This window comes from Haliotis rubra, unplaced genomic scaffold, assembly GCF_003918875.1.
Source record: "Haliotis rubra isolate DU_JTF1 unplaced genomic scaffold, ASM391887v1 Scf458, whole genome shotgun sequence".
In the NCBI taxonomy this organism is placed as follows: Eukaryota; Metazoa; Mollusca; class Gastropoda; order Lepetellida; family Haliotidae; genus Haliotis; species Haliotis rubra.
In genome coordinates this window covers 67,199-90,839 of record NW_025767144.1, presented here as the reverse complement: position 1 = coordinate 90,839, position 23,641 = coordinate 67,199, and the positions used below count along the sequence as shown (strand labels likewise).

Genomic DNA, 23,641 nt, shown 5'->3' with positions numbered 1-23,641 from the left:
ACAGGTTGTCATCTAAACAGTTCCAATGAAATTTTGATAAAATAATGAATGTCTCCAGCAAAAGCAGTAGATAATCTTATCACATTCTTTCAAAAGAGTTTGTCTTCTAAAGATTGAATGTTTTACAGTATGTAACTGCTTCAATGTGTTGGTGAGCCCTGTGAAGATGGGAGCCACAGGTCAAAATGCCATGGTGTTCACATCACATCAGAAGAACATGTCAAAATAGTTCCTACCTTGTGTTTATCAATGGTTGTTTGATCTTTGGTCCCCACCAAGTATTTGAACAGCAGCGCCGCAGTGCATAAATTATGCATGGAAACTTCAAGACTTTCTAGCTCTTGTGCATACTGCTCAGCTGATCCTGGTACCTGCAAACATTGATTTTCACAGGAAATATACCAACTGATAAATAGAAAACATTTTCATTAAATATAAAATGATAAATACGCATTCAATAAATGTCATAGCATATTAAGCAGTGTTATATATGTCAAAGTGTCCTCGTCAAAGTGAGTGAGTGAAAGTGAGAGAGAGTAAGGGAGTGAATGAGAGTGAGTGAGTGAGTGAGTGAGTGAGTGAGCTTGTCATGGGAGGAAGATCCAAGGTGACACAAGACGTTTAACACTTTAGTGAAATCCACAAGCAAAGGTATGGTGCTGAGACCCAGAAACATGACCAGGGTGGACCTGGATCTAACCTGCCATCACAGGTGTCAGGCATACAGAAGTAGGATCTCTTACTGTCAGTTCTTACAGGCTTAGGGTCAAATGTGGACTTTGAAGGAGGTCTAGATATATCCCAATAGTCACAGTCAGGGATAGCCTGAGAAACTTAAAGTGAGTGAGTGAGTGAGTGAGTAAGTAAGTTTAGTTTTATGCCGCGTTTAGCAATATTCCTGCAATGTCACGGCGGGGGACACCAGAAATGGGCTTCACACATTGTGCCCATGTGGGGAATCGAACCCGGGGTCTTCGGCGTGACGAGCGAACGCCTTAACCACTAGTACTAGGCTACCCAATGCCCCAGGAAACTTAAAGTGAGTGAGTGAGTTTAGTCTTACGCCGCTTTTAGCAATATTCCAGCAATATCACGGCAGGGGACACCAGAAATATGCTTCACACATTGTGCCCATGTGGGGAATTGAACCCGGGTTTTCAGCGTGACGAGCAAAGCTTTAACCACTAGGCTACCCTGCCGCCCCCGGAAACTTAAAGGACTTTGACACAACTACAACACAAATCTGGCAAATCTGCTGCGAATTGTGGTGACTTGGCTGTTTTCACGTTTAAATAAACTCCATAAACCTTACACATTTCCAAACTCTGCACATCTTGCGGTAGGCAGATTTGTCGATGGCCTTGTTTCCATCAGCCAAAGCTCCTAACACCAGCAACACTTGGACACTGACCTACATTGGAAAAACAAGGAAGGGAACATTATTTGGGTTAATTCACTGTACATTTAGAAACATGCTCCTTGAGATGGGGAAACAATTTATTCCCCAATGCACAATGTTGCCAATTGCATCTATAATAAGCTATGGTTCAATGTAGACATGGTAGACTTCGCTGAAAAGGAATTCCAGAAGTTTCAAGTACTTGAAAATACAAAAAACATAGAAGAGAAGATTTCATATTTTCAATTTCTTACCGCTGGAACATCAGACTTGTACAGGAACCAATAAAACTAACCACCATGAACTACTGTCTTTGTCACAGGCAGTAACACAAACTTAAATAAAACTAGAAAATCATCAGAAAATAACACACAAAACTATTACTGTGATCTTTATTGAGAACATGCAAACAGTGAACACCATCTTTTCCCTTCTGTGAATGAATTCACTCAGTTGTTAAGGGGTACCAGGTAGGGTGAGATGGCAGATTCAGTTAGGTACTCCATTGGGAGCTTCAAGCTACAAATAAACTGTACATCGATCCACTGATCAGGCGAGTAATTACACATTCAGATCACGCACAGAATAGAGATGGTTTGAACAAATGTTATTGTTATCATTGTTATTGTTTTTGCTTTATTTCTACTATTACCATTTCCTTCAGCTCCTGCTGTGAGAGTCCCTTCTCCGACTTCATCACAACTCTCAGGGCTTCACATGTCCAGCTCAGACCCATCAGAGCTTCTCCTGAAGAGCTCCGGCTGAAATTATTTCAATTAGAATCTGTGAAGAGGATCCAATTCAGTATACATCAGCAGTACCTGGAGTGTTTACTGACCCTGCAGCCAGCAGTATTCCAGCCCCATCAAGATATCTGGTAATATTATGAAGTCTGATCCACACAATCACTGACTGGAAGCTTGAGCTACTATCCCCAACCTGAAGCCATCATCCACATCATAGAGCACCTGATCGTCAGCGGAATATTTATGACAAACATACGATACTGACAACCTTTATCCATCCAGAATCCCCAGGGTGTGCATTATACAAGAACAGTGTCTGATTAAATACAGTGGATAACCTAATGACATTCAACACCATTGGTACTTTGGCATACATAATGATATTTATAAAGTGGCCAAATGTAACAAGTTATATTTAGGATTACACTTTCTCAGTATAGTACAGATTCTAATACATTTTCAGGGATTTACCTTGAGTCCTATATCTGTGGGTCCCTGGGACTCATACTGTTAATTTTCAAGTGTCCTGGACTACAAAAGGGGGGGGTCCCAGACACTTAAATATTTTTTATTAATACTGTTATTGTATTGTGTTTCATGATCATCACATTGTTACAGTAATTAAATTGTAAATAATACCATAACCCAGCTAGTAGCAAACTCAGTGATAAGTTATTGTTACTTGATTGGAATTTTTACAAAAAGTATTTGGACTTTTTCTGCGTCCCTGTGGATGCGCTAATAAAATTCGTTGCGTCCATTGTCAATTTTTATGCATATAGGACGCATGAATTCGTGTCCTGTAAATCCCTGCCTTTTTGTGTGCTGGCTACAAGTGTAGGTTTGAATCCAGGATGGTACTCGACCCAAATTGGTACCAAAATCTGTACTTTACAGAGAAAGTGTAACATCAAATATAACATCAGACACATTTGAATCAAATGTTATCAGTCTTGTCAGATTGTTTTATGGACATCAGTAATCTCTGAGCCATCAAACAGAAATGCTGCCTTACTTGGCAGGCCAGTAGCTGACAGAATGAATGAGTAAGGTTTTACAATGTTTTTATCATGGCAGGGCACTCCAAAAAATGGGCTTCACACACTGTCCCCATATTGGGCATCAAACCAGGATCTCTGGTGTGACAAGCAAACACTTCAACCACTAGGCTGCCATTGTCCCTGACAGAATGCTGTCATGGTATGCGATGCAGTTATTGTACGATGTGATGCAGTAATTGCACAATGCAATGCAGTCATTGTAGTATGCAATGCTGTCATCTTACGTTGCAATGCAGTCATGATACGATGTGATGCAGTCTTTGTATAATAAGATGCAGTATGATGCAATATGATCAGTCTCGTCCAACACAATGTCACAATCATTTAGGAGTTCTCATGACAAGCATGGGATATTCACCTCAGAACTATCAAGGACTATAAAACAAACCATATATTATATTTAATAACATTAGTACCAATACAAAACATATTACCATGGAATGACTGTATTTTTCATTGCCTCTCCGGTTGGACTAAGAACAGATCGCAGATTCTTGATGACCACATCAGGGCTTTTTTTGGCAAGAACCTGAATCAAGGTGAGAACTGCATGCCGTGACTTCCCATCTCTGTACTTCCCGAGGGCAAACACGAGGAATTTAAATATCCCTTTGACAGCTGCTTCCGGCAAATCTGATGGAGTGAACACACATAATGTAACAGAGTCACAGACTGGCATGGCTGATTTTCTCAACTTCAGAGTCACATTAGTCAGAGAACTGTCAACACGTATACTTGTTGCAATATTGTTTGTATCTTGAAGCTTTTCTGCTTAAACCAGTGTATATTCAGTTATTTAGAAACAAAAATCTTAACAACATATACATGATTGAAATCTCACTTGAAGTATTCAGACCTGAAAATAACAACTGGAGCTAAGCTATGTTCACATGGCCTTAGACCCTGACTCTTCAGGGATTTACTGAATGGGTTTAATAGTGCTTTCCCACTGAGATACCATGCTGCAGTTAAGCATATTTAAGGTCTTTTGGTATGACACTGCCGGGGACGCTCTAACCACTACACCACAGAGGCAGTTTCATGTTGAGGAATGAATGCTGTTTCACAATTTGGTAACACACAGATTTCACTTCTGTATATAATATACCTTAAATACAGTCAAATGCTTCACGACCTTTCACTGACTGACTCACAACTAAGTAGGGCTGCAACGACTACACTATGTGGCAAATATGATATGTATCATGAATATTGGGTAACGAATACGAATAATTATTCACGAATACAATATTGTAGTTAAGTGATTGATGCACAATATGGAACGCCCATGTTGACAGTGTTAATTTGTGGCAGCAATAACCAGTTATCTCATGGCACTCAGATTTGGTATGTAATAGTTTATAGTGGCTCATTGGTGGTTCAAGGGAGGTAGCTCTGATTTTCTACATTCCACGTACAATATCTGCGGAAATAAATACTCATAAATACAATCCAAGGGTCACTTATTGATACAAAATGCATGAAATAGTTACTCCATAGTAAACAAACATTTAAATAGCAAACGACACGGGTACTTGCACAGTAGACTAACGCTTAGTCTCTGAATATACATAATTTTGATAGTAACAAACAAGCCCATTTAAATTGAAAAGGAGCTCTATGGAGACCAGAGATTCAGAACCTGAGGAAATCTAGACTTGCTTTATTTAGGGCTTTAGCACTGCAGAGAGGGCTGGGCAGTAGGGAAATTAATGTGGTTCAGGGACTGTGAGACAGACTACTTGCACTGCAAAACCTGGTTGTGGATTCATTATCATTTGTGAGTATATTCCGTTTGTGGAATGGTTCAAAAGACATCTATGATGCCACTGGTTGAGATTTAGACCCTTGACGTCATAGATAGGGGTCATAGTGACTCATATGCTAATTGCAAAATTTCTACTTTGGAGAGTCAGTGTTATCATGTCGTAATTATGGGACATGGAAGGGTTTCGCGTATGTTGCGTTAATTTAATGCACGTGAAGAGTCTTGTCAGCTTCAATGTGAAGTATGATCAAGTTCCCACCAATATAAACAGTCTCAGTATCAGTGATAATCATGACAGAGAGCAGACTCATTGTTGTTTTCAAACTGTTATTGCTTTCAACTTGAAAGATCTATTGAAACAGAATTCCCATAAACCTGCATATTTGATCACTGACAATACGTGATTGATTTTATTAAAAACATTAAACACAAAAGGTCATCGTTATACTGCTGCTGATGTCACATGCTGAGTGACAGTAGGTCACGGTCCTCCACATGTTTGGGTAAAATAATATACTGAATCTTTATGAAAGAATAAAGTCTTTTTTAAAAAGTGGGCCCATCCCGAAAAGTCTCTGAAGAGAAAGTTTAAAAACTTGGCACACATTTCTGTCTACTTTGATGCCTACAGGTTCGTTGGTGAGGTCGTTTCTTGTTGTGTTGCATAACTACAGTCAACACATTTTTTAAATGCTAAGATTAGTAGTTTTAAATATAATTTTCATCCAGTCCCCAAAATTTAATAGAGATAAATATATGTGGGCTCACATTTCTGTTTTCACTTTGATGTATACAGTTTGGTTGGTGATATTACGCATAGTAACCGCTTTATATCTACAATCAAGGACAATGAAATGGCCTAACTTTACTGTCTCATATATCAGTTATGTCAACATCTGAGATTACTCTGATACAGAAATTAGAGTAGAATGTGGTCCCACACCATCTAAAAACCAGCTAGTAAGGGATCCACAGTTCAGTAATTTTGACAAACATGTCCAACAATCATAAACAAATGATAAAGCAAAACATTGCTATTCAAGTAGCTGGAAATGATTTGCTAATTGTTTAGTTTTAATGATGAATAATGGACAAGACACGTCTTTTCTTTCTCAGTGTCATGCTGTTTCTCGGATACAAAACTAAACAGCACAATCTCTATCAGTCTGTATTCAGAGTTAGCTCCCCTCAAAACTCGAACTGTGAATACAGACAATTAAAAACTATTAAAGACAAAACTGATCCACATCAAAAAACTCCACCAGATTTTTCACCATTACTGAAAAATGGTGGGTCCAAATCACTTACAATAATTAAATTCAAAGGGTTTGCACAGGAAATAATAAGCAATAATATGGTGTGGTGTAATGTACCATATCCATTACTAAACCTTTATGTTTCTTGTCAAGAATCTTACTGTGTGTCCTAAGGACTGCCCATTTCTGTTCATGTAAACCTTGATGATGTAGTAACTTTTTGACATATCACTAGGACACACATTTTGGATCTTAGGCACATTTGTTTAACCTGGGAACTAAATTATATCCCAAAACGAGCTGAATTTGACTTTCTGGTGACTTCGACGATTGCATTGCTCACGCTATATGCTATATCGGGGAAGTACGTGTGCGATCAGAGTGCACAAGCTGTTTCATCGGTAAAGTGGATGCCCAGTTGCTGTCGTGAGAAGTTTTATTGACAATGGAAATCGGGAAATTAAGTTATATAAAAAGCAAACAAACTTCAATATTATTTACACAAGATTGTTAATACCACTTAAGATGCAAAATCAGTTGCCTTTATAACAAAAGTAGCAAGGGAAAATGCAATAAGATCAGTCGTCTGCTGGTGACAGGCAATATGTAAATAGGAAGCCACGTGATCACAACATTCCCTCGCAGTGCAGAGCGAAAAGTGTGTCTCATCATCGAAAACCCATACAAAATCCCTGGATGTGGTGAGCGGCAAATCTTTCGCAGATACGATGTCATCAACGCAATTTTTGTAGGAAACACTTTATATTTTTGTGTGAAATAAATTAATATATCCTTTATCACTCAAAGTTAGTAAAATAGAAACTTTAAATGATATTACAGATAGAAAATACGCATTAGTCTTACATCGTCGAAAACACCTGACACCGGGTTTCATAGAGCTGTGTCTCTTTGACACACAAAATAAATACCTTCAACAAATTCATGATACTTTGAGCTTGGCCAGATCAGAAAAAAACACTTTTATAGGGTTATAATTACGTAAAATGCCCATTATTGCTTTCGATTTTGAACTTAAGTTGATGACGTAAAAGCCTTGTTTCGATCTGTTTGTGATCGAAAACAGGACCATTGAGCTTCCCGTGCCATATCCGATCAACATTAATTGCTCCTGCAATACGAAAAGTATATGGGAAAAACGAATTTGAATGTTTGATGTGTGTCACCTAATAAAATGCAGGTGTCATTCACAACAACATAAGCATCGTTGATGTCAGTATTTCTACCTGTTTCAGACGCCAACCTGGCCACATCTTGCAGAATGCTGATTCTATCTTTGGTGCTCGAAATTGTGACATTTTGAGCAAATTTCTTCAAAACATCTGAACCTATGGCTATCGATGTCATGTCGTTTTAAGCCAGTTATCTAGTTTCTCTTCCACAGTTTCTAGTTGTTGTGACATAAGCCACGTGTTATACACTAGCAGACGGACGCATGATCGCCGCCATTTTGTCAGTTGTGCAATGTTCCACGTGATGCACTACAGTAATATATCACTTAGGCGTAAACTAAACCATATTATTGTTGATATTTAAACATCAATGTACTCCTGTTCTTATGGCAAACACTTTCTACACATAATTTATTTAACAATCTTCATAATTTCCCTCCAATCTGATTTACCTTTATATGTTTACTACAAAATTATTTCATTAGAACATAGTTACAGAAGTTTGAGGAAAATAGAGGGCGCGGAAATTGAATTATCTTGGTCTAGACATTTATTAGTACGTCGGCCACATGATATACAGGGCCCAAGCGGAAAAGACAACACGCCCAAATGGCTAGTCTGTCTCACAGTCCCCGAACCACATTATTTCCCCTACTTCCTAGCCCTCTCTGCAATGCTTAAGCCCTAAATGAAGCAAGTCTGCAGTAGATGTCCTCAAGTTCTGAATCTCTGCATGGTCTCCCTGGGGCTTCTTTTCAATTTAAATATAAAAAGGAAGGATCACATAATTAAAGTCTAACGCACGCACGCGCTCGCGCACACACACACGACGTAAAATTATACACACTTAATCTATCAGTTTTTATATACGTGCGTATACCTTCTACTTTGTCAGGTCCTTTTGTCAGGTCGCCAATTTCCGCCTTGTAAACAACAGAGCCCGAGTACAGTTGACCGCAGAGAACGAAACTGCAGTGTCAAGTTACTAAATAATATTGTCCTTCGTCTTGTGGAGGTGGCAAAAATAGAATGCATAACATTTATAATAATACACTGTGGAAATATTAATGGGGGAACAAAAACCCAAAACAACAACAACAAACATTTATAAATTCCAGGCCTGAGAACCATTGTTACAGACATCAAATATCAATATTTTGCAAAAAAATGTTTTGTGGATATCGGAAATGGGTGTATGTGATTAATAACCCATTGTTGGTATCATATGATAATCCCATTCCATTGCCACTATATATTCAATGTTCTAAAAACAAACATTCATTGCCAAACATATCATGTCTCGTGGAGTCGTGCAAGGTACCTCTGACGGGTTGACGGGTTCAAAAATTCTAATGGGCCATTCACATTCACTCTTCCAAAATAAAAAACAAAGAAAAGAAACGCTCAGGTGATTTGGGGAATATTGGACTCATATTTAGCTGCGGTAAAAGCAATACACATAAGTAGTCTAACAAGTCACCCTGGCCCCTTTTTCAAGATGGCGGCACTTCCGGTCACGTGATCTAAGATGGCGGCGCCCATGTGGGACCTTTTGATCCAAGATGGCGGCGCCCATGTGGGCCCTTTTGATCCAAGATGGCGTAACTATGCGCGCGCATTCCGATGACGTCACCTCCGGGCCAAGATGGCGGACGCGTTTCAAGATGGCGGCCCATCCGGTGGGATCTCGCGGGATCTCGCGAACGTAGACACCCTGAAAGATGGCAGACGGACGGAACGGACGGGGGAAGGAGAGGGAAAGGAAAGGAGAGAGGTGAGAGGACGATGGCGTGGTTAGAGAAGTGTGTGTGTGTGATTCAAGCATTGGATGGGGGAAAACCGCAGTTTTATAGCTGAGGTTGATGACGTCACTTTGGGCCGTCGGGTTAGTGTGGCGTGACGTCATAGGGTGTGTGACGTCATGGGCAAAAGCCATGGGAAAAACCCATAGGAAAAAAAACATGGGTAAAGCCCATGGGCAAAAGCCATGGGTAAAACCCATGGTAAAAACCCAATGGAAATGTATGACCCAGCTGTGGACACTGTGAGTGAGGTACACACCACAAAACGGTCCCTTTCAGGACCACGCATCTCTCAAAAGAATGGTACATCCAATGCAAACAACAATAATAACAACGATAGGTTGACATTTTTTCAAACGTTTATTTTTCCCCGCTAACAAGAACACTTTGACAAAAGATGCAGGATTAGGATCGGGAGGACCCAAGAACTACGCCTACAAGCTGCGCCATCCTCAACCCGACGGTAGTGTGGGCACCAGCAAAGTCCGAGGATTTACTCTGAATCACAGGGCGAGCGAATATGTCCACTTTGACAACATAAAGAACCTCGTCTGTCAGAGGGATCAAGGCAGCGTCACTGTCCCGTACCCGCACAAAAATTCATTCGCGGAGGACTTCGCCAGGGCAACGAGTTGCTGTCCAAGGGCACCACCAAAGTGTATTGCCCGATCTACACCAAACGGCGAGTCCAGTACGACTTACGAGGCGTGCCCGTGGAAACTCTTCCCTATGGGTACAAAGAGTGAACAAATACCCATGAACATTTGTTGCTGACATTCTCTGTTGATGTACTGTTGTTAATGTTTAATCGATGCATCATTGTCCATTCATTCAATGTTTGCCTTGTTCATTCATTCAATGGGATTGCCTTGTCCATTCATTAAAATGTGAATTCAAATGAAATGGGTTGTGTCGTCTCTCTCTCTTCAGGGCCAGACCTGGTGGAGTCCATGGTCACCCTCATCCATGTTGTACCCTGTTAGACTCAGACCTGGTGGATGCCATGGTCACGTTTACAATGTATATGTACTGTAACAAAAGGGAGGAGAAGGGAGAGCAGAGTGGCGCAGTGGAAGCGTACTGGGCTCATAACCCAGAGGCCCGTGGATCGAAACCACGCTCTGCTAACGACAATGTATTTCTTTTCTTTCTATGTTGCGAATACAACCCCCTGAGGTTGGTTGACGTCATCCATGGCCGACTCAAGTGACGTCACCCTGTGTATATAAAGAGGAGTTTCTGTCAGAGTCGTTATTCTACAGGTTCTGTTGTCTAAGAAAATGATGCAAGCCGTTCACCATGATAGGCCTAGGCCGAATCGTTGTGGCCTCGTGGTAGCTATCAAGCAGGTAGAAGGCGTGGTCGACAAACTGGTGGAGTTTAAAGTCCGAACGTGTTTCATGGAGGCTGACATTATTGAAAAACCTCGAACCTCCTTTGACCATGTCAGAGGACCCAAAGCTTACTCCCTCTTCTGCAAAGCTTTGAAGGAATGTGGAGAGACAGAAGCCATGACATTACTGGGTCTTGAGACTCAGTGACGTCATCCATGCACGATTCACGTACGTCACCCTGTGTATATAAAGACTCTGACCGAGTCATGATCAGTCATGTTATTCACTCTGCTCGTTGTGGCCGCAACGTATTTAGAAGAAAGATACTTTCTAGAACGGTTCAGAGAAGTGGTGCAAGACGCTGTGCAGAAGCAACACGATTGTGACGCAATTTGAAGTGACGTCATAGCTCGCGCTGCTGCTTCTCCTTTTAAAACCTCAGGATCAGTCGAGTGGGTCATCATTCGCAGCAGCTCAGCCGTTGAAGATGACATCTCCAGGCAAACCCTTTTGTTCTTCTTGTGCTTCTCCTATCGACACCATGGTTTGGCAGGCAGTAAAGAAGTACAAGGATTCTCTCATCGACAATCGGCACAAGATCTTGGTGACGGAATACCTCGATACATTGGATACAGCCACTGAGCGGCTCCTTGAAATCCTCAAGGAAGAACGGTATCAGGTGAAGGACTGCGGCATCTTCGATGAGGACTTTTGTATCAGTTACGTTGTCTGTAAGCCTGAATCCAAAGATCCAAAGAACACATCCCCAGACGACCTCCCTTCTTCCTCCTGGGCAAGGGAGTTACCTTCTATCATCGGCAATTACCAACACAACATCATAGTGACAGAATACTTGGATTCCCCTCCGAAGTTCGGGGAAATCTTCCGGGATGAAGAACGCTATCAAGTGTGAGACTTAGAGCCCATCAATGAGGATTTCTGTATCACTTACGAAGTTTGTAAGCCACAACGAGGGAGAGGTCTCGGCAACATCTTGGGAAACTTGGGACGTTCAGCTCTCTCCATCCTCAAGACGGTGGGAAAATCAGCTCTCAAAACAGGCGTCAAGATGCTGCCAGGATTAGTGCAAGATATCAGTTCTGGACACCGAAGTGTGGGGGACAGTTTGAAACATCATGGGAAACAAGCCTTACTCACGACCTTGCGACAGCACGCTCCAGGATCACCAGCACGCAAAAGAAAATGGAAACAGGCCGTGGGATTCACCAAGAAACGTAAAGCATTGTTTTGAGAGGAGGCGTCATTTGGCTTCAACTGGTCAGACAGTGCAGACGTATCAGCATGAGTGCATTCCATGTCCCCGATACGGAGAGGGTGTCTCAAAAGACCAGGCACAAGAAGTTGTATGTGGATATATCCCCATGGAGACCCTCTGGGGATATTCCTTCTCCTCTGTCATCCTCGTGGACACAACCTGGATACAGCTTGAAGAATCCTACTCACCCCGAGTATGCCAAGTTTTATCAATGGCCTAAACAGATGGCACAGTCACCTTATGACTTGGCCATGCCTGGCTATTTCTATCATGGACGAGGTGATAGCGTGATCTGTTATTGCTGTGGGCTGAAAATTCATCGATGGGAAACCACAGACCAACCCTGGCGAGAACACCTGAAGCATGCCAAAGTCCTTTGTGAATACTTGTGCCTGTTTTGTCCTGAGGAAGAAATGAATGACAACTACAGACGACTGGTGGCTGAAGAAGAATGCAAGAGAAAAGCAATGTGCTTTGAACACGGTACACCACCACCAACCACCTGTAGTTGTTGGGGTCGAGATGTCCCTGATCAAGCAGCATAAAGGACCACCCAGATGGAAAAGGGGTTCAGTTCAACACCAGACACCGTACGGTCAAGACCTGTTGTGCAGACCTGTTGTCCAGATCAGCTGTCAAGATGATGCGCCGTGATGCCTGCGAATGTTCCAAGGCACAACTAGATATCTTTTCTGTGCCCCCTGTGGTGACCTCGGTCCAAGAAGGTAAGTGGATTCGATACAGTCCTCTTGCACCCCCTTCGGTTGCAGGTCCCCTCCAATTTAACATTGCTAACCCTGTCAATGCCTACATTGATTTGAGCCAGTGTTACCTCCGCATCTGCCTCAAAATCAAGAATACAGATGGTACGGATGCAGTTCATGATGGCGATCACACACTCGTCGTGTCCACGGTGAACAGCATGATGCATTCCCTCTTTCGTAAAGTGCGTGTGCAAGTGGGTCACAATCAACTGGAAATTACTCCCTCCATGGGAACCTATCCCTACGGAGCCTATTTGGAAACGTTACTGAGTTATGGGAAGGCAGCCAAAGGGACCCATCTCCAGTGCCCAGGATGGTACACAGATGAAGCTGGAAAAATGGATCACTTTAATGCTGTCGCCCAGAATGCCAACACAGGACTTGTCGCACGACGACGGGTCATTCTGCCCACCCGAGAAGTGGAACTGACAGGACGCCTCCACTGTGATCTGTTTCTCCAAGATCAGTACCTGGTGGATGGAGTCCCTATGAAACTAGAACTGATTCGCAGCCCGACTGATTTCTTCTTGATGAGTGCTGGAGATCCCGAGTGTTGATTTGAACCGACCAAAGCTGAGTTTCACGTGCGCCAAGTCAACATCGATCTTGCCATACGGGAACAACACGTGAAACGCATGTCACCAGGAGTCACGGCCAAATATCCTTTGACCCGAGTCCAAGTCACAGCCCATGGCATTTCAGGAGGAGGACGCGATTTCCACAAATATCAGCTGATTGGAGGCCTGCGGCCCCTCTACCAAGGTACCTTTGCCAGAGATCACTTTGCAACCACCGTGCTGTGTGAACAGCAGGGACATTATCCTAAAGCCTACATTGTCAACACGGACCCCAGCCATCTCCCAGGACAACACTGGGTGTGCGTGTATCGTGCAGCACCAGATGCCAATGACTACTTTGATAGTTATGGACTCCATCCCTACCAACAGCATCCAGACTTTTGGAATGTCATGACCTTCACCGGATGGCTCCAACAACAGTGGAATCATCAATCACTTCAACCATGGTTCAGTGCCTCTTGTGGGATGTACTGCTTGTATGTACTGGCTCAACGTGCCCGTGGATGGTCTTTTGACGAAGTGATGGAACAGTTTGATCCCTACGATACCCTCGTCAATGAAGAACGTGTAAGACGTTGGTTCAACCGACACGCCTGACAGACAACAACGATGGCCATGATCCACAACCTTGCCAAAGGACACAACCTTATCGTTCTGATGTTAGGATGTTCTGATGTTACAGTTCATACCGTTTGTAAACAAAAGATCAGGGACACCCCTAATCCTGCATCTTTTGTCAAAGTGTTCTTGTTAGCGGAGGAAAAATAAACGTTTGAAAAAATGTCAACCTATCGTTGTTATTATTGTTGTTTGCATTGGATGTACCATTCTTTTGAGAGATGCGTGGTCCTGAAAAGGACCGTTTTGTGGTGTGTACCTCACTCACAGTGTCCACAAATGGGTCATACATTTCCATTGGGTTTTTACCATGGGTTTTACCCATGGCTTTTGCCCATGGGCTTTACCCATGTTTTTTTGCCTATGGGTTTTTCCCATGGGTTTTGCCAATGACGTCACATACCCTATGACGTCACGCCACTAACAAAAAGGCCCAAAGTGACGTCATCAACCTCAGCTATAGAACTCAGGTTTTCCCCATCCAATGCTTGGTGTCGCCATCTTGGATCACGTGACTGGAAGTGCCGCCATCTTGAAAAAGGGGCCAGGGTGACATGTTAGACTACTCACATATACTATTTCTTTCCAACACGACATCTTTGTGTGATTGTAAGCAGCTTAAAAACACGGCAAGTTTAACTTTTTCCCTTTTCTCAGAAGCGTTTGAAGAAATATTCGCCAAAACGTGACCAAGGAAACATGCAAAACAAAATGCAAGTGCAAGTATAAGCGGGACAGCATGGGGTATCGATCACAATAACAAGGCAAACGTTGTGTTTAATTTTGTCATTCGTTTTTGCCTTGAATAGAGAAAATCATCATGCGACTCAGTGCCGCCAAACATCGCCACAGGCCGCCTTGACGCTGGGGAGTCGCAGTCTACAGTTGCCCCACATTTCCACGTTCATCAGAGCACCATATCTATCGCCCGAGAAGAGTTACCATCCAAGCCCAGGAACGCTACATCCGAGTTGCTTACTAGCTTCATCTTGCCACAGCAGTGGAGACTGCACAACGCATCCCTGTTATGAAAGGAATTTCCGAACAGGAAATTGATTGCGTGAAGTGGGAATTCTACCAAGAAGGCCAGTTGTCGCCCCTGTTTTGAAAGACTTTCATCGGCGCAATCTCTTGCGGTGGTGTCGTAGAGTCCGTAACTGGAACCTTAGAAACTGGAGGCGAATTTGGTTCAGTGATGACTTACGATTTCTTCTTCACTGGTGAGATGGAAGACAGCGTGCATACCGTCGGAGAAATGAACGTTTGCCCCTAATTGAACTCGACAGGTCGACAGATTCGGTGGAGGAAGTGTCATGGTGTAGGGTACCATATCTAGCACACAAAGAACTGATTTAGTGATGGTTCAGATGAATATGACAGCAAATCGGTACATCAACGCGAAGTCATTGCCAGTCACATGATTCCGATTATGGACCGACAGAAAGAGTTGTTCCAGCATCACAACGCTACTTCACATACAGCACGCGTCACGGCCCGCTACCGTACCAATTCTAAGTCATTGTCTTGCCATGGCCTTCCCGATCACCAGATCTAAACCCAATAGAACACCTATGGGATGAACACGATCGACGTGTTCGTCACCGTCAAAACACACCTCAGACAACTTCCATAACTGGCCATGGCATTTCAGGAAGAGTGGGGAAAATTCCGCAAGAGCGACTTCGTCGACTTATCCAGACTGTCGAGACTATGTAGAGAAGTACTTGTTGACAATGGTGGCCATACAAAGTACTGACTTTGACACCGTCTTGTGGACTCCAGTAAACAGAGACACAACAGTAAGGCTGTTGTGTTGGCGAACTCTTTGTCTATAGACGTGTGAATTTTCACCTTTTTACCATTGAAATTTCATGAAATAATTGCTCATGAAATAAACTAACGCAATAACTTTTTCTAAAAATGGTCTATGCGGTTCTTTTTTTGAAGAGCGTACTTGCTCTTATGTTGTAGAGACGTCCTCAGAATATTTCAAAACATTTTGACCATTTAAATCAGAAATGAATTGACATTGTGAATTTTGCTCTACCCGTAGATTCCTGTGAGACCTATGATACAGTCAAGAGTATCTCACAAGTGTTCGGGCGCGTCTTCACCAAGTACTCCTTTCTTCCAAAGTACAGTCTTTTCTTCTATCGAAATGACATTAACCTGACGTCTCTCAATTCTGATCCTTTGTCAAGCCAAAAACTTCATTCTTGCATCCTGAACATGTCGAACACCTTTGAAGAAAGGCGACTAAAAAATCCTTTCCTTCTTACCCTTCTCGGATTAGAATTGATCTTCAGTAACCCATGCCTGTCGTAACTGGATCGGGCGGTAAGCACTGCTGACTTGGTTAACACGTGTCATCGTATCCCAATTGCGCAGTTCGATGTTGTTGATCACTGGATTGTCTGGTCCTAGAGACCGCCTCCGTAGTGTAGTGGTTAGAGCGTCCGTCCAGAGAGCGCATTGTCGCGGGTTCCATCCCCGACCGCGTCATACCAAAAGACGTTAAAATATGGTACTTGTTGGTCCCTGCCTGGCGCTCGGCATTAATGGGTACAACAAGGACTGGTCGGCTCGGAGTCAGTATAATGTGTCTGAGTGGGGTATCCATGCTTCCCTGCGGCATGGTATCTCAGTGGGCTAGCACTATAAAACCAGCTTAAGTCTGGGCTAGTACAAGCAGCCGCACATACACACACACACGCATGCACGTCGTCATGTGAGCGAAATATTCTCAAGCACGACGTTAAATCCAATTTCACCTCACCTCACCTCTGGTCCTAGACCGCCGCCATATCTAGAACATTGCTGAGTGCGGCGTCAACCAACCAACCAACCAACCAACCTTTCCTTCTGTATAGTATTGTAAATTAGGCAGAATTTCATAAACGTTGTTGCCGCGTTTCTCCTCATTGTATGGTTTCGAAGTTCCATGAAAGTTCAATTTCATTACTTGCCGATTTAACAGCATCAGGGTTAAGGACAGTGTCACGAACCATTCGTGACCCAGTCGTGTTATTCCGTGGCAAACCGAATACTGACTCCATTCGTGTCCCAAGCCGAATACCGACCCTGGAAGGATTTCAAATATGATTTGTTTTCATGAATAGGCAATCAAAACAACGTTTATTTCACCCGTTAGAAGTCCCAAAATAGGTACACAAAGTACGTTTAAAATAATTTCAAACTGAAGAATGCGTGGAGAGTACAACATGATTTTATGTACGGGATGTCTACCAGTTTTCTGAACCTGCACGTAAAACCTTGCTGTCATAAACCTGGTGAAATATAAAATGAATCTGTTGCCAAAAATATGGACCCCGCGGAACGTCAGATTAAAATATCCCCATGCAGTGAAGTGAAATGTAAGCACAGTGTTTAAGATTCAAGTTGATTAGTTATATACTCAAAGCCAAAAGTATATTTGTTTGTATAGACGAGAACATTTTTATAACGCATTTTAATATTTTTTATAATACACTTAATCCATAACCCAAACAGGGTCCTGTCGGTAGTTTTTGTTTTGCATGCGTTTTTCGTGCTTTCAAGAACTCCATGGAAAAAAGCCATAAACATGCCCTTTAAAAAGTGTGGCTCTAAATCTCGAATCATTGCCACCCCAAATCATTGTTTAGACGTCGACAGGTCTGAAAAACACAAATCTGGAAGAATCTGCTTGTATTTCTGCCACGGCTAACTGAAAAAGTAGATGGCGAGCCATTGGAATGCGTGAAACCAGAAGACCCCAACGCAACGTTGCACATCAGTTTTACGTACACAGGAACTCCATATGCCGCTTGAGGAGACGTTATCAACAAAACGACGTCGTTGCAGACCGTCCACGAAGTGGCTGTCCACCTGTAACCACGCCACGCAATGATCGTTGCATTCGAACCACCTATCTGCGGTTCGAGATTCCAACCAGCCACACTGACCCCCCAAACAGTTCCTGGTGTCAACAGGATATCGCCAAGGACCATTCGCCGACATTACGTCATCAACGTCTACGACTGCTGTGGTACAGACAACATCTGCGGTGAAGAGCACGTGAGGGGGGACATGTTCTCTTTATTGACGAGTCCAGATTCATCTTGTACCGGATAGCCGAACCCCCTTTTTTGGGGGTGACGTGGTGCGCGTTATGTTAGGAACTGTGTCCTTGAGGTCGACTGTTTTGGCAGGGTGGAGTGATGGTTTAGGGTGGGATAACGAGTCCTAGACGTACACCTTGGCTTCCACAGATATGGAATGCCATTCCACAAGACTTCTTGCGACGTTTGATTGGCTCTGTGAGGCGCAGGTGTCAAACATGCACCAGTGCTCATGGTGGACATACGTTATTGATTGTGTGAATTTCATTTTGACCGTTCTCTCACTGTGTCCTCATTAGCATGTGTCCGCCAGAAAAGTTTAAAATGTACCATTTGCAGTCATATTGTGGAATGATTTTCTTGCAATATTAAAAATGTCTCATCAGAAAAATATAAGTTGTTAAATCACATTATCTAACTTCAAGTCAAGCACAATAACTTTTGCCTTTAAGATAGTACAGCTATTTATAATAACATTTCCTAAAAATGTCATAAAGCGCACGTAAAATCTCGAACTCATGCCCGCAGGACGAACACACTCAATTAATCTCTCGCCTTTCATGGCCCTATCCTTGTTACAAGTTAGGCAACACAATTCTTTCCGCTATGTTCTTTGTAATGTCAAAATGACGATGTATATTTTTTCACGATTATTACACAATCACAAAATGCAATAACCGATGTTACAAGCACTCGGGATATTTTTCAAGTACCTCAATTCTTCCACGCATTCTGATTAGTTTGTCGTATTTTCGCTCATACCTTTCATCGATTGGGGGACGAGACGTCTTGGAGGTTACGGAAAGTTGCCAGTGGTGATGAATGTGTCACGAACCTTCTTGCCCTGCATTTCTTACGCCCATGTTTGAAACACTTTTTAATATTGGTGGAGGCGTGGTAGCCTTGTGGTTAAAGCGTTTGCTCTTCATGGCGAAGACCCGGGTTTGATTCCCCACGTGGGTACAATGTGTGAAGTCTATTTCTGGTGTCGTGATGTTGCTGGGATATTGCTAAAAGCGGCGTAAAACCATACTCACTCACTCACTTTTAACTATTGGCCCCTGGGTTATGTGAAAATGCGCAGCTGCAGAGATCTTCCACTTCAATGCTTGAATCTCAAACGACTGAATCTGGAACCAGCAAGAGATGTTTGAACTTCGTACTGGACGGGAGTCACTCTTTGTGATGCCCACTTAGAGAGCAATTGACGTTCAACTGATCAATGAGCAACTGGTCAAACAAACACATACTCGTGATGCAGTCAGAATTCAATCGACTCGTGAAGATCCGGTTAGAATTGGTCTTCAGCAACCCATGCTTGTCTCCCTTGAAGATCCGGGTTAGAACTGGTCTTCAGCAACCCATGCTTATCTCCCTTGAAGATCCGGGTTAGAATTGGTCTTCAGAATCCATGCTTGTCTCCCTTGAAGATCCGGGTAAGAATTGGTCTTCAGAATCCATGCTTATCTCCCTTGAAGATCCGGGTTAGAATTGGTCTTCAGAATCCATGCTTATCTCCCTTGAAGATCCGGGTAAGAATTGGTCTTCAGCAACCCATGCTTATCTCCCTTGAAGATCCGGGTTAGAACTGGTCTTCAGCAACCCATGCTTGTCTCCCTTGAAGATCCGGGTTAGAATTGGTCTTCAGAATCCATGCTTGTCGTAAGAGGCGACTAACGGGATCGGGTGGTCAGGCTTGTTGACTTGGTTGACACATGTCATCGTACCCGAACTGCGTAGATCGATGCTCATGCTGTTGATCACTGGATTATCTGGTCCAGACTGGATTATTTACAGATCGCCGTCACAATATAGCTGGAATATTGCTGAGTGTGGCGTCAACAACCAACCAATGTCAGTCAGTATTGCCTGCTTTGAATAAAATGTTGATTATTTCATGACATATTTTGAACGACAGCATCATGTGACATTTCACCAACATAAAACTGATACATCTTTTACGAAAAACTCAAACGACACGTTTGGCATAACATAAGTCATAAAGATACGCTCTAGTCTGCGTTATAATCCAAACAATGTAGACGGAAGATTTTGGTAATATACTAAACACAAGACGGAAACGTCACGTACAATGCCGTCCGGTAATTCCACGCACCTAAGCAAATCGATCGCAACACGACAACTAACGTCTCTTATTTTGTGTGGTTTACGTGACTAAACATGCTGGTATGCATAATATTTACCAAGAAATATAAGTTTTATTGACTATAAGATTCTAACGTTGCATTATGCCATACAGTTGACCTTACAGCCGTTCTGACGACATCGCTTGCTGTCCAGTAATTCTGCGCAGCAACTGATGCGCATAACATCCAGCTGGAGATCCGAAGTATGGAAGCGTATTAGGGCAAAATTATTTTCAAAAATCACTTCATCAATGTAAGGAAGAGTGTTTCATATCAAATCCAATTATGAATAATGAAGAAAAAGGTTTAAAAGTCTGAAGAAAACGAATTTTCATAAAACTGTCAATTTATCTGTCAATTGCTGTTATTAACTTACCTTTAGTGGTTAAAAGCCAGTCCCTTGTAGAAATGTCCCGATTTCAAGCGTAAATGTGGTAGCAGATGATGTTTACCTTCGATACGGAAGTACGCTATTGCAACTACGCAGAATTAACGGCCGCGCGGAATTACCGGCCTCGCTTGTATGTTAATTTAATGTCCTAAACATACCCATATAGATCAACGTGTTCTGCTAGTAGATAAATCCTGTGTGTGGACGTTATGAGTGTACACTCTTACAGAATTAGGCATTAAAGGGCAGGTTTACACAAAAATTAAGCTTTTTGTCCTGCACTATTTAAGCATTAAAAGTGTTTGTCAAGCATTCTCAAAGCCCAAACAGTACAGATATCATAAGTAAGTAATTTACTTTTGTATTATATCGATTCATATTTTGCACATTTATCGACAGTTCTATGACCACAATAAACACACCATGGCTTATGTTCCTTGCAAATGACGTCATTGGCGCCCAACTTATAAACGAATGACGTCATTATACACTATTTGACCCATTTCACGTGGTGCAGATATAGGTGTGGTTCTTGTGTCTTGATGCACTGGCTACTGTTTTAACCCTCTTGTTGCCTTGGCTGTCAGTTGGCTTTGTGTACCGATCCGTTCCACACTGTAACGGCACGATTGACTTAGGTAAGATTGGTTAGTGGAACGATGTGCCGATCGTAACGTCACGCTAAGATTGGGATTTTAGGGGTTTACGATTGGCATAGGGCTAAGATCGGTTAGTGGAACGGCACCCAGGTGGCCCCAATTTCTCGAAACAAACTTAAGTCTGAGTTTTGACTTAAGTTTGAGTTTTTAATCAAATTTGAGAAAACGCATTTCCCAGAATGAACTGAAATCGATATTAAACTCAAATATAGCAGACAATTTGAGTTTGGTGAATAGATTACTTAAGTTATTTGGGCGAAAATGCAGCCGAGTTAAAATTTCAGCTGTTTCAAATTGTCAAACTCAGTATGAAATTTGAGAAAAACATAAATTTGTTTCCAGAAATCGGGGCCTGAGCGTGTAGCTTCAGAGCTTCCAGAGTACCTTCAGCAAAACTGTCGTTTAACATACAAAACATAAATCGAAACAAGAAGACAAGAGAATAACAAACAAACAATCAATAACTCAAATTTCAGTTACGTAAGGGGGCGGTGGGGTAGTCTAGTGGTTAAAGCGTTGGCTCGTCACGCCGAAGACCCGGGTTCGAATCCCCACATGGGTACAATGTGTGAAGCCCATTTCTGGTGTTCCCCCGCCGTGATGTTGCTGGAATATTGCTAAAAGCGGCGTAAAACCAAACTCAGTCAGTCAGTCAGTCAGTTACGTAAGTCAATTTTAGCAGATACTAAAAGTGCCACAAAAGACCAAATGTTTGTTAGTCTTAAATAATCGTGTTTGCGTGGTCCAATAAGACAGTTATATGATCGATCAAGTAATAAGTACTGCTGATCTGCAATTTTAAAACCAAATAAACGAATCGTGAAAATACTCGCGATCAATCGATAAATGTTAATAATTTTCGCACCAACGTAAGTGTTTATGTTTTGTAATGTTGACAAATTTTGTCTTCAAACAAATGGTGAGAAGTCGTTCTAATTATCGTCTGTAGTGTAATAGTAAATCGTGAAATATATTGATCATATGCAAGAAACCTATCTTTTTCAAGGAAATTGTTATATCTCACAAGTCACTGAGGAAGTACAAATCATGTTTGCTGCTTTTTATACAGGAAAAGTACTCGATTATCAGAGTTCTCCTGAACAGACTGTAAGTGGCCAGTCAAATAACAGTTGTAACTGATATCGTGGCTTATTTGGAATCTGGGGCCATAGTTTGTGTCAGTTACATCCTTGTTAGAATTTCAGTACATTGACGTCAATTCGTTCTTTGAAAATTCTACTGATCAAGAGACCCTTTCCTCGTTCCTGTTACTGAACATTTCATAATTTGCACATTTCAGTAACAGGAATGTCGTAAGAGTATATTACCCTTCTGTACACGATTGAAAACAAACGATAATTTGTCGAAGCAATGACACTTTGGTCACAACTAAATGTTTATGGCACATCGTTTGTTAGCAATAACCCGACATGACTGTTCGTAATAGCGTGACAAGGGTGTTCAGACGAGTCGACATGAGTTAAAACAATTATGAAAATATAGGTGTTAGCTATTCGGTAATTCCCGACACTGCTCTACGTCTTAATTTAAATGTCGAATTTTACTGGGAGGATTGAATTTGAACAAGGTCACCAAAATCGACTGGTGTCTGTGTAATCCCGAAATGTAGGCTGTCACCAAATTTGAAAACATTGGGTACAACAGTTCATGAGAAATCGCGTTAACAAGTGTTTAAAAAGTGGTCAAAGTGGCTTGGTGACCTTGAAGATAAGGTCAAGGTCACCATAATCGACTGGTGTCTGCGTAATCCCCCAATGTAGGATGTCACCAAATTTGGTACATTTGGTACAATAGTTCCTCGAGATATTGCGTTAACAAGAATCTGGACGTACGTACGGACAGACGCTGTTGAATACATATTCACCCGTTCCGCGTTGCGATGGGGGACAAAAAAACCCAAAACGTTTGATGGTGATCACCGGTATCTTTGCTGTTGTTGTTTGATCGAATAACCAGCGGTCATTCTGCATCTTGCCATATTGCAGACTGTTTATAAAAACTCGTCACACGTATCGGTTGTGTTTCGCCCATTACATCACAGCTATAAGTCAGTGTCAGGTTCCCGACACGAATCCCTGAATTCCTCATCAGAGGCGGATCCAGAGCGGCAATCTCTGAAGACGCGGATTCGATTCCCCACATGGGTATAATGTGTGAAGGCCATTTCTGGTGTCCCCCGTCGTGATGTTGCTGAAATATTGCTAAAAGCTGCGTAAAACCATACTCACTCACTCATTTAGGACCTTGGTATGACTTCCTCAAAGGTCACTTCACAAACAAAACTGACGCTTCTCAGTCAAAACGGACTTCTCAATTAGTTCAGGGGGTTGAAACCTTAAGGATTCAGTGAACCAAACCGCCATTGATCAAACGGTCAGGCTCGGTGGCCAGGTTTGACTGAGTCTCATTACAATCGAATCTTTTGTCTGTCTGCCTGAATGTCTCCAGTGGACGTTGACGTCGTGATCGATGGATCGATGCTCATGAGGTCAATCATCCACCAGGTAGTTTGTTCAATACTCCATTAATTA

General features: G+C 42.3%; 1 protein-coding gene, 1 long non-coding RNA gene and 1 other non-coding gene across 3 annotated transcripts in view; 2 read left to right on the top strand and 1 right to left on the bottom strand.

The window, feature by feature from the left end:
* Positions 1-7,708, bottom strand: part of LOC124290120 (eIF-2-alpha kinase activator GCN1-like) — a 68,282-nt gene extending 60,574 nt beyond the window's left edge. Inside the window, 5 exon segments of the mRNA XM_046726814.1 lie at positions 237-371; positions 1,313-1,411; positions 2,052-2,160; positions 3,641-3,839; positions 7,475-7,708. Coding sequence (XP_046582770.1) covers positions 237-371; positions 1,313-1,411; positions 2,052-2,160; positions 3,641-3,839; positions 7,475-7,595 — 663 coding nt within the window. The 5' untranslated portion in view covers positions 7,596-7,708.
* On the top strand, positions 1,851-21,456 carry LOC124290124. Its single transcript, XR_006901836.1, has 3 exons — positions 1,851-1,862; positions 19,942-19,947; positions 21,337-21,456. It is a non-coding gene; the product is annotated as an uncharacterized LOC124290124 (long non-coding RNA).
* Trnam-cau lies at positions 10,278-10,349 on the top strand. The gene has a single exon. It is a non-coding gene; the product is annotated as a tRNA-Met (tRNA).
* Positions 21,457-23,641: the final 2,185 nt, after the last annotated feature.